An 11,290-nucleotide genomic window follows, 5' to 3' on the forward strand; every position below is an offset into this window, starting at 1 on the left:
GCAGTACACAAAAACACATGAAAGAAGCCGTTCAAGTGTAATATAAAAAAATTAATGAGGCATTTTTGCCGACTTTTTGACCTCCTTCCTTTCTTTCTCTCCTCTTGCAAGATACCTGTAAAAAAACCACTTACCTCCCACCCCTCCCTTGGAATTAACGAGACTGGCCTGCAAAGTTCTTCTCATGAGAAAATATTATATTTTAATTTTTTTTTTATGAGGCTTGCGTAAAACTAGACTTGACCCCTCTCCTGCCCCTTGGGAAGCCCCGATAACAAACTTAAGTAGCATACAGGATATGTACTTGATAAGCCCAAAACACTATAATCGGCAGAGGTCATGGCTGTGGAAATTCTTGTTCCACCAGGTCAACATTCCCACTTAAAAAAAGAGGAAAATACATGCAGCAGGCAATTTGGCATCACGGTCATCACTAATTTTATAGGAAAAATCGATAAAATAGATTTAGGTTAGACAATCCTGATAGAAATTGATTCAAAATGACCTTTAAACTTACTTGGCTACTTCTTGAGCTTGAGGACTGCCCCCAAGACCACGACGACATAAATCAGCTAGTTGATGGGACAAACGATCAACATCATCACAAAGAGCTAAAATTTCAGCCCTTTGAACTCCAGGTAAACCTTCAGCAACCTAAAAACCAAAATCAATGATTAGAAGATTTTAGAAATGAGAGAGCAGGGTTTCCATAATGTATTCATTTTCCGATTCCCTGACTTCTTCCACTTTTCCCTCAGGCCAAAATTTTTAAATTAGCTAACTTTCCCTGACCTTCGAACAAAAACCTCCACTTAGATTTTTTCCTTTAAATTACACTGACTTCTGAAAGATACTGCTTACAAATTCCCCAACTTATCAAGATTGCTATGAATTTTCTGACTTTCCAGGTTTTCCAAACAGCCGGAGACTCTGGAGGCAAACAATTTAGTAACCAGATTTCAAAATATTTGAAGAGAAAAAAAATTGCGCATCAAAAGCAAGAAAATATTATTTTAGATGAGCTGCCTCCAAGCTATCTGAGATATTCTGTTAGTGAACGTGTTGATGAGAGACTCGTAGGATACTGAACTTCAATCTGGCAAGTACAAAAAAATGAACCCAAAAGGGGGAAAAATTGAAAAGCTATAGGTAGATTTACTTTGAATTAATTTATCCTTTGATTAAACAATTTGGATGAATTATTTTCAAACACTACAAGTTTGAAGATACATTCTGAGTGCGTAATAGAAGTAGTCTGGAGGCAAATCATAATTCTATCATGTGCACAATCGTGTATTAGGAGTGTGTATCAGTTACAGCTGTGGGTGCATTCACGATCACATATTTGTGGTTAAATTCACAGCCATATTAAAAGTGAAAAAGTTCATAGTGTCTTTTGGGTTGCTTTGCTTTACTGGTGCAGAAGGAGGTGCCAGAAAAAGTCATTTTGAACTAAGCGATCTCATATTTTCAAATCTCTGTTGTGTCTTGCTGTGAGGACTTTCATACTGATCCTAAAAGAGGATGCCCGAAATATCTAATAAATCCACTGGATAATAGTACAGAAAAAAACTACCCTCTAACTTAGCTTTGAACATAAAACAGAAACAGATTTTTATTTAAAAGTCTACTTCCTGAGAAAACCGTGCAAAATTTAAGATACATAGTTGAAAAATTACAACAGAAATTGTGAGTGGTTTAAAACTTGAACCACTGATTCAATTGTGGAAAATTTTTGTGCCAGGGATTGTATTGGTAAATTACCTTCTTGTTTTGGTCCTGCGTCGTCAAGCATAAGTGACATAAAATCCAAATTAGAGCCTCTTATGTAGAGACACGGCAAAGAGGAATATAACAGGTTCTGAAATGTTATACGTATTCACAAAAAGGCCTTCTTTTACACAGAGGGAATTTTTTAAGAACAAGCCAGAATTAATTACCTATGTGCAAGGTATGCGAGTTTTATACTACCTAGTTCAGAATCTAATTAAATAGATTTGAAGGTGAGATAGATAAATATCTTGTTCATGTTTTCCCTTGTTCTAGAGCTATAACCTTAAACAACATCACGTTTTTTTAAATTTCAACCTACGCCTCTTTGATTTTTTTGATAAGTTCAAATTTTGAAGGAAAAAAAACTGCTCACAGTTCAGTTACAACATTTTATCTGGAATCGGCCTCATATATGTAGATTAAAAGAGAACTTTTTCAACCCATTCATTTCAACTTAAAATTACTAAACTCAAATTTTGACTTTTTCCAATAATAAAACAAAATTCTTAGATGAAACGAAAAAAAGAGTAAAACTGATCCAATAATTATTTAAACATTGTCAGGTAGAAGACACAGCCTACTATAGTATGGCGTTAATGAAATGAGGGGCAACTTTTCATCCTACCTTTTTCCCTTCATCAACAATTAGTGCAATGGCCCTTTGACCCAGGCCTTTATCATCGGAATCAGGGTGCTGCAGCCAGCGGAGTGCTTGTTCTAATCTACCAGAGACAGTATGAGCAGGTTGTTGACCTCCATACTTATCCATGTTCACAACAGCCCGGTTTACAGCTGTATTTGTATCCTCAAGCTTATGTTCTACACTTCTGGAAAGGCTCTCCGCCTGAGGAAAAGAAAAAAAGAAACCATTATATTCAGTCCAAAACGAAACTTAAACATTAGAAAAAGCTAAAAATTGGAATAAAACATTGAAACCAGCGGATAGTTTTAACAATATTTTTTGCAGACATAGCTCAAGCATGCTTTTTGTAATCTTGGAAGCACTTTCTTGCTGTGCTTGCAAGCAGCTTTTTCTTTTTCTTTGAAAGGTATGTATTATGAAAAATTGATGTAAAATAATTGTACAATATGAGGTTGTAAAAAAGCTGAAAAATAATGCACTCTCTTTCTTGAGCACTAACCGACTGGATAAAGTAAATTTAATTCGGCTGAAATGAACCGAATCACTTCAATGCTTTTTCACAATTGAATTTGACAAGATTATGAAATTTTTGGATTATCTGCGTGTGATAAAACAGATGAAAATGAAAAAAGTGATAGTCTGCAGACATGTGAACAAACCTGAGGTGAAGTTCCTTTGCCATCTCCACGGAGTTCGCAAACGGCGTTTGTCATTGTTGTGACTTCCGAGCAATATTTTCTGATGATTTCTTTGTCGCCTGTTAAAGATCTTTCTGCTACGACATAAGAGTGTTCAATGATTTGACGAACTGATTTCTCACCGATACCTCCTCTCAGAGCCAATGGATCCTAAAAGCACATCCCAAAAAATAAAAAAATTATTGAATATTACATGACAGAAGAAAAATTTTAGTTGCAATATGTATTTATTATTTTTACTGATGTATGGTGAATATTCTGCATTATAATATGTGGTAATTATAAGCCCTTCTGAAATATTATGAGTATAATACACATGTCTAGATACACTTGGAAGCTGCTGGTAGGGCTGCATTTTTTTTTTTTTTTTTTTTTTTTTTTTTTTGTAAAAAATACTGCAATATTTACCTCCTTGAAGGCATGTGCTTCTTAAGATATAGACATCAGCATCAAATTCTTGATCCTGACCTTAAGTGCCTTATATCTCCCATAATGATCAATAAATTTATTCACAAGTTATCGTGACTTAACTTCGCAGATCATCCCAGAAACATACCTTCCAAATCATGTTCAACATGATCCAGCGTTGCAGGCATAAAATGTGATTTGGATTGCAAAAGGTGACTGCCTAATAAACAATACTAATGTGTTAAGGAAGAATGCTTCATGAACCATGAAAATTTACGACACAAAAAAGTCTCCTTTTGACCCAAAGAATCAAAATTTAAAAATTTGTCCATTACCTTGAGGCACCCTAATCAAAAATTATTTCCGTTCACAACATGTTAAGGACTTCTTTATCAAATGGTAAGTGCCTGATGTGTCAAAATTCCGATTAAAATAATCGCAAGACCCTCTCCTTGGGGTGCTTGATATACTACAAAGTTGATGGAAGCGATACACAACTAGAGACTATTTCAAAGAAAATATTAGAAAGAGAGGAGGAAAAATTAATTTACCTCGAGCCAATCACGGGCAGACCTCATTTTGGCCTGAATGGCACTGTGAGCTTTCTTCATGACTGTTAAATTGTCAGCATCCCATTCATCTTCATCGTAAGTTGTAAGTTGAAGAACACGGATTATTTCATGAAGCTCATCGGTCATACGAGAAACTAAATAATTGCGATTTTCAGCGGCCTCTGATGCTTCTTTGCCTCCTAAAAAATTAGAAAAGGAGAGTGGATATGTAATGCCAGGAACAGACAGCATATTTATACCCCTGAGCAAAAAGGGACATATGGTAGCAAGACTGTTACTTCCATTTCTTTGTAAAAGACTGGAGTAACTCTTTTCAAAGGCCTGTCACAGATTTCTGGATCAAACAATCGCACAAATCACAGTAATGAATTTAGACACTGATGCTCGTAGATATTTTCAAGAGAGAAAAATATAACTGGCGTAAAATCTTGGTACTTGGTGATAACGAAGGAGAGTCAAAATGAAAAAAAAAAAATATTCATCGATGATGAAATCACAGGTTGATAATACACCTCTAACGAGCACAGAGGTAAAAGTTACACTGAGCAGAATGCAAATAGATCTGAAAGTTGGGAGTTTGCCAACTTTGAGCTGAGTTTTGTAAATATGCAATAAAAATATGTCATAAGAAGTCCATCAATGTTCAATTACTCGCTCTATGATACACACGAGAGCGTACGTTTGAAATTCGTTTAGGAATATCCAATCAAAATCAATGAATCTACACACTTAGTTAAACTTCTCATATATAAAGCATTGACTGGTTATTTTGAGTGAAGCAATTCAATTTTAATTTTCTTGAGCAGGTTCCTGCAAAAAAGAACTAACTCTTAAGCTGTTACTTCTTAAGGGGAAAATAATTTATTCTATTGGTCTATATTTTGCAACTTATTACCTACAAATTTGATCTATAATTCATTGAGAGTGGTAAGCCTATTACTTTGAAATACTTGTGTACAAAATTTTAATAGTAATCAAGTCTCTAATTTATAACTTTTGATCACCTTTGTGTCAGAGATTATTAAAATAATTTTTTTTTTGCGGAAAGTTACATGGATAAATCCAATTTACCAGTCATCTCTTTCCTCACTAAATCATTACTACACCAAACCATATGGTTGTTGAAAAAAAAATACCTATATATGAGTTCTCTGTCTCAGCTTTGTGAAGCTTCTAAGCTTCCGATGTATACTGCCAGCTTGAGTATATCTTTCTGATGCTACCTAACTTAATAGCGTACACAATAGCTACGGTGGGAAAAAAAGAATGTTAAAACGATTAATAATACTATAAAAATAAAAATCATTGTTCCACAGAAATTACCTGACGAGAGGATGTGGATATAGATTTTCATACTGCAAATTAAAATTGGAGCAAGAGTCTTCACTTGGTCCAAACAACGAACAAGAATTTCTCGGTGAACTTGGTGCGTGAGCTCTTTTTCTCGAGCACTGACTTTGGCTGAAACCTGCAAATAGCCATTAAATTACTATATTAGATTGAATTTGTAAAAAAAAAATGCAAGAGGATGATTATTTTCATTCAGACACTTTCTGAATTAATTGGATCTGCACTGACTTGGTATGTAATGAAACAACACATCTGTTTAAAAAAACTTGGTGCCATGATTTTAACCCAACTTTTACTTAAATACAAGTTCATTATCGAGACTACTATGATTGGACTTGCATGATAATAATAAGAAGAATGTGTTGAATACAGATGTGAGAGAGGGATACAAAGGGATATACCTAGGAGGGTAGGAGACTTTACAATTAATTTTTTGGGCAAAAAAATCAACTACAAAAAAAAATGATTACCAAAATTAGAGAATTGGGAAGAATCTTACCGTACTAAGACATGGACTAAGATCCTTCAAAAACTGCACTAAATCCTCCATTGTTTCAATCACTTCAGCAACCGCAAGATAGTCTAGCACTTTTTTACATTCTCTGATAATTTTGCGCACCTCTGATTCATCGAAGCATAAGACAAGAGCAGATGTTCCTTGAAGAATACCCCGAGAACCTTCAATTAACTTTTTCCTGAAAATAATTTAAAGCAATCAATGGCACTGTTGACTTGTTGACTAACTTTTGTTTCAGAATTTGATGCTTGAACCTCTTCACAAAATCAAAATTTTCAAATAATTTCCTGGCGCTTCTTTTTATACATGAAACGAAAAAACAAGAACGAAAATAATGAGAGGGCTGAGGTAGAAAAACCAATCATTTCAAAACTCATAGTTGTAAATTTGAACTGTAAATTGTACTTTTCTGACCTCTTTTTGTTTATCTTTCAACTTAAATTTTTGCATACTCAATATTTATAGTAGCCTGGAATTTTTGGCAGGAGAAGATATGCTTCTACACAAGCTTGGAAGTATCCATGACTTCATTTCTTTTAAAAAAGTCATTTGATTTCCTTTCACTAGATACTGCCTTATCTGCCTCCTCCAGCATATGGATGGTAAAACTGCAGAGATACTGGAAAAAACTGCAGAAATCTTGGTTTGCGGAATTGCAAACTTCCTGTCATACTTTCTTTTCTACATGGAAAATATTTAATATCATTTCTTGAAAACTAGTGATTTTTCCTCTCTGCATAAAGAATATTCTGTACGAACTTCAAGCCATGATGTTGATTTGGTCTATAATCAAAAATTATAATAAAAGTGGAGATTTTGAAACATCATAACCGAGGTACATATTTTTGCAGTTTCACTGTCAAAATAATGTTTTTCAGGATGTCACTTTTGTTTCTTTAGAATAGGTACATTCGAAAACAGAACAACTATGGAAACTTCTTACTTGGATGTGAGAGAGAAGTCTGGCATAATAAACATGCCTTTAGTTTTAAAGATTGAAAGAAGATTTAACTTCATGTCTATAGATACAAAATGAGGAAATATTATGTCTCAGGACTACAAAATACATGCTGATTCTTAGGAGCTACAGAAAATCAATGAAATAAAAAATTATGTAAAAAAATTGAAACAAAGTACACCAATATAGTAGTACAGATGCATGACAAATACTTAAATTTTTATCTTGATTCTGGTTTCATTCAATGAGCTCAAAGAATCATTATTACCTAGCAGGTCCAGAGTAAGCGTCAACTTTAAGCATTCCTGAAGCTTCCTCCAATAGTTTGGAAGCACCTTCCACCCTATGAAGAGATGCGGGCATATCTTGTTTGAGGATTGGATCGTCACTACTGTTGATGGTTTCTCTGCCAACCTGAGGCATAGAAAACAATGAAATAGAGAGGGTAAAATAAAAAATCAGCAGAAAGGGTCACCTCACAAGTAATTTACTCACTTATTCTTGTAAGAACTATCATATCTCTGAGGTATATTTGTACAATATGTGATTAATTTCCCTTGAATCAGTCACTACGCCTTATTTTTTTTTGGTTAACTTATACTTACATGTGCCAGGACAGTCATTATTACCAACAGTTTGTCATTGTAAAACACCAATCTTTGCCATCTTTTTCGGTTGAAACCGGATTGGTCTAACAAGCTTGAGTGAGCCAAACAACATGGTATCTTTGGCTCTTTAAAATTTAATTGAGTTCCTACATTAAGAATGGAAGCTAAGGGGCCTTTACTTCCTTCTTACAGTTAGTGGAAGAAATCAGAATATCTCATTTTCTGACTAAGAATTGATAGTTTTTCATTTGCCTTGTTCTTAATTGCTCTTTGAGGTCTAGTCTCAATCTGGCTGTGGCCAGTAGTGGTTGAATAACAAAAGCTGCCGGGCCGAGCAAAATTGAAAATTTTGCCACTCTTCGACACCATCGCAGCTTAAAAACATTTTAATTTTAACTCACTTTGATAAGATTTGTGACTGCTTTGCTGACAGCAAAAACTGGCCGTTCCAGATCCGGCATTGCATTCCCATCTTCACCTTCTTCATGGAGGATTATTAGACCGGACACCTACATGAAAAAAAAAAGGATTACCATTCAAGATCATCAAGTGAAATGTGTGTTATAAATAATATTTTAGCAACTTATTTGTAAAAAAGTTGTGTAAACAGTACTGCTATGCACAGGAAAAACGTTATATAAGCCTTCAGACGTTGCCACATTTCCTTCAATGTAAGCCAAATTTACTGGGAAAATTGTGAATAATTTCCTAGCAGTTTTTAAACAATTTTTTTTTGCAATCCAACCCACCAAAAATATCAAGAAATTTCAAGGAAAAATATACATGAGTTTCCTCAAAAGTAGATATTTTATCAGGGGAAATTTGGCAACATTCCAATGTTCATACGGCGTTCTTCTTTAGCAGTAAGTTGCATCTGCTTTCATCTACCTACCTTGGAGGACTAGTATTGGTACCAATATTAGCTGAGCATAAGAGCATCCAGTGGTATACAAGATGTAGAGAGGGAAAAGAGAGCTTCTCAGTCAAAGATACTTGACTCGTGATGAATATCTGGCAGTGAGATTACTCTATTTCATCATCAACATATGTGGGTCATTTGAATTTATTTTTTTTTCTTTCCGCCTACCTTACGATTTCATGAGTTGATTACAGGAGCCAGATAGTGACACGGTAAGAGCAGAACGTAATGTTTCATTTGACATTTGGAAACTTGCCCAAACAGGAGCCAAGCTTGTGATTCCATATTTTAAAATATTTTAAAACCCTCATTACACGCTCTGCTGCTGTTGCTTCTTGATAAAATGCGACCTTCCCTTCTTAAAATTCATCTAAGTATCTCAGGTGCATATCTAGTGATTGAACACCATCTTGAAAACCAAGGGGGTACAGTTGATTTTAATTAGAGTACAGAAGCACCTCGGATAGTTCCTAGTTTTGTGGGTTGTAACTCAGACTCCTCTGAAAAATTTGAATGGTCCGCTAGTTTTCGGGAGGTAACCTGCTCCTTACAGACACTTACTTTCAATTTTTGTCGGACACATGGAAAAAAAAAAATTATTAAAATGGTAAAACTATAACAGAAACGTTCAGGAATTTTTTTTAGAAAATTTCAAAAGTTCTAATGAATGCTCAACAATCCAGCAGAATATGCATTTGGAACAGTGCACCTTAAAGTCTGACTTAAGTATATCGACTTCATAAAGTCGAAGGGATAACATTTAGAGGAGAAACTACCACCTAGGCATATTGTAGGCACAGCTAGTAAGTGAAAAAAAAATTTCTTCCTTCACTTTTGGCATGTAAATATCCTTGATTTAAAATGGCAGGCATTTAGACATTTGAAGGGAAAAAAAAGAAAGAAAAAAAAATAAATAAATATCTGTTTAACTTGATCTATTGAACTTGATCGGTGCCAATGACCGATAAAATTTCAAAATGGTAAAATGCGACAGATAATCCACAATGCTGCAAATTGAGATGCATGATTTTGTAGTTTCAACATCAATAAGTACTTATATTTATTCTTTACATCTCATAGCATGAGCCCAATTTGTCCGGTCAATTTTTCATCCAGCATTCAGTAAGTGTAGCACAAAAAAATTGAAGTATCGCAAGATAATGATAATGAAAATCAAAAGCAGATGACAAACTAAGTTGAAACTTGAAATATTATGTCGCATAAAACTTCCTTTCAATTTTCCATCTGATCCGCAGTAACAATATTGATACTTTAGCTTAAAATGCTCCTCTGCTGAAGATTAGACTTCTATTGAAGAAAAAAATATATAGAGTTTGACAGCTTAAACCTATGAAGCAGGTCTAAATGATGAAATCCATGTGATCACAATCTTTTGCTTGGGGTAAACTACAGAGAAGAAGAAAAGAAATTGAATTGATAAGTCAGTTCAGGGTTTAAGGAAGTTAAAAATAGCGACGAGAGAATATTGACAGACGTCTGTTATTGTGAAAGTTCTCACAACAAAGCATTTCCAAAACTCAGAAAGCACAGTCAACTCAATGGGACAAGTATCAGGAAAGCCTGCCAAAAAACTGTTTTGAAATAAGACAACAGGTATAAAAATAGAGCAGAGTAGAGTAGTGAGTATGGTCTAGAGCCGTATAAATAGTGATCAAGTTGAGACAGTACTCTCAAGTTTACAGTACTTTGGTCAGAGACTTAATTAAGTACCTAAACTTGCATACAACAGGGGAAAATAGAGGAATAAAGTTAAGGGTAATAAGAGGAAATACATTGACTTTTTGTCATTTTCATTTTCAGGATCATCTCCTTAAAAGGGAATGTTAGAGGAAGTGTTTTGAGGTAAACTTCATTGGTTGCTCTGGATAATGACAGAATCGTTTCCAGTGAAACAAAAGAGGAAGAAAGTGGGAGAGGAAACACTTTTATCGGCGCAGAAATAGCAAAAGAGTGAGTCATCCAATTCGTAATAAAATTCAAATACGTGAGTGATGACAAATTTCATACTCTTTATCATATCACGCCCAAAAGTAAACAAACTGGAGCTTGCATCAGAGGCCACGAAACCGTGGAGGAACACCAACGAAGAGATACATACATAGATTTCAAGGAGATTAGAGAGAGTCGAATCCTCATGTTAAACTGTTGATTATATTAAAAAATTAATAAAGATTAGAAGTTTCGATGATTAGTTTCAGAATCATTCGAGCACAAGTTCGTGGCGAATGCAGCCACGGTATGAGACGAGAAAACTTGCTTACCTGCTGAGCAACAGGCTCCAAAATACTCTCGATTATTTTCGTATGAAAAACAGGCATTTTTGTAATTGTTCCTCCACTACACAATTAAATTAATCAAAAAATAAAGGCCGGAATGAAAAACAAAATTGGAAGAGATTCACTTGTCCAGTTGCGCTCCAGAGGACGACCTCACTCACACATGCTCACTCGCACACCTCACTTGAGTTTGTACCAACCTGAGCGAACAAATTTTACTGCCAATACAAGAACTGTATGGTTGGCAAACTGTATTTTCCATGCCCCTTCGGCTGGATAAGTTAGTGTATGATTAGTCGCATCCTCGAGTTTTGAAGGCGACTTGGAGACTCTTACTCTTTTTCTCGAGGTCGTAACTTTAGTCACATCTTCTGAAGTTGAAGACGTAACATAAGAGTCTAATATCAGAATTATCTGAGGCACACATGATTCCATAAGAATGCTAACAACTACAAGGCCGGGGTAGGCGAGGTACATGGCGAGGTAGGTACTGTGGCACTACAAGCCCAGACCCCACAAGCCCCTTGCGGGCCGATTATTGAAAGTT

General features: G+C 35.1%; 1 protein-coding gene across 4 annotated transcripts in view; it reads right to left on the reverse strand.

The window, feature by feature from the left end:
- The window catches only part of Vinc (vinculin), a 31,098-nt gene extending 19,966 nt beyond the window's left edge, over positions 1–11,132 (reverse strand). Inside the window, exons 1-9 of one of the 4 annotated variants that reach the window (XM_019055126.2) lie at positions 10,729–11,132; positions 7,929–8,036; positions 7,188–7,333; positions 5,944–6,139; positions 5,418–5,562; positions 4,074–4,273; positions 3,076–3,264; positions 2,399–2,617; positions 518–654 (exon numbers count right to left, since the gene is read on the reverse strand). In XM_019055126.2, the coding sequence (XP_018910671.1) occupies positions 518–654; positions 2,399–2,617; positions 3,076–3,264; positions 4,074–4,273; positions 5,418–5,562; positions 5,944–6,139; positions 7,188–7,333; positions 7,929–8,036; positions 10,729–10,785 (1,397 nt within the window). In that variant the 5' untranslated portion in view covers positions 10,786–11,132. The remainder of the gene's footprint in view (positions 1–517; positions 655–2,398; positions 2,618–3,075; positions 3,265–4,073; positions 4,274–5,417; positions 5,563–5,943; positions 6,140–7,187; positions 7,334–7,928; positions 8,037–10,728) is intronic. The other 3 variants (XM_019055130.2, XM_019055125.2, XM_019055128.2) reach the window with 3 other exon arrangements.
- Positions 11,133–11,290: the final 158 nt, after the last annotated feature.

This window comes from Bemisia tabaci, chromosome 2, assembly GCF_918797505.1.
Source record: "Bemisia tabaci chromosome 2, PGI_BMITA_v3".
Classification (NCBI taxonomy): domain Eukaryota; kingdom Metazoa; phylum Arthropoda; class Insecta; order Hemiptera; family Aleyrodidae; genus Bemisia; species Bemisia tabaci.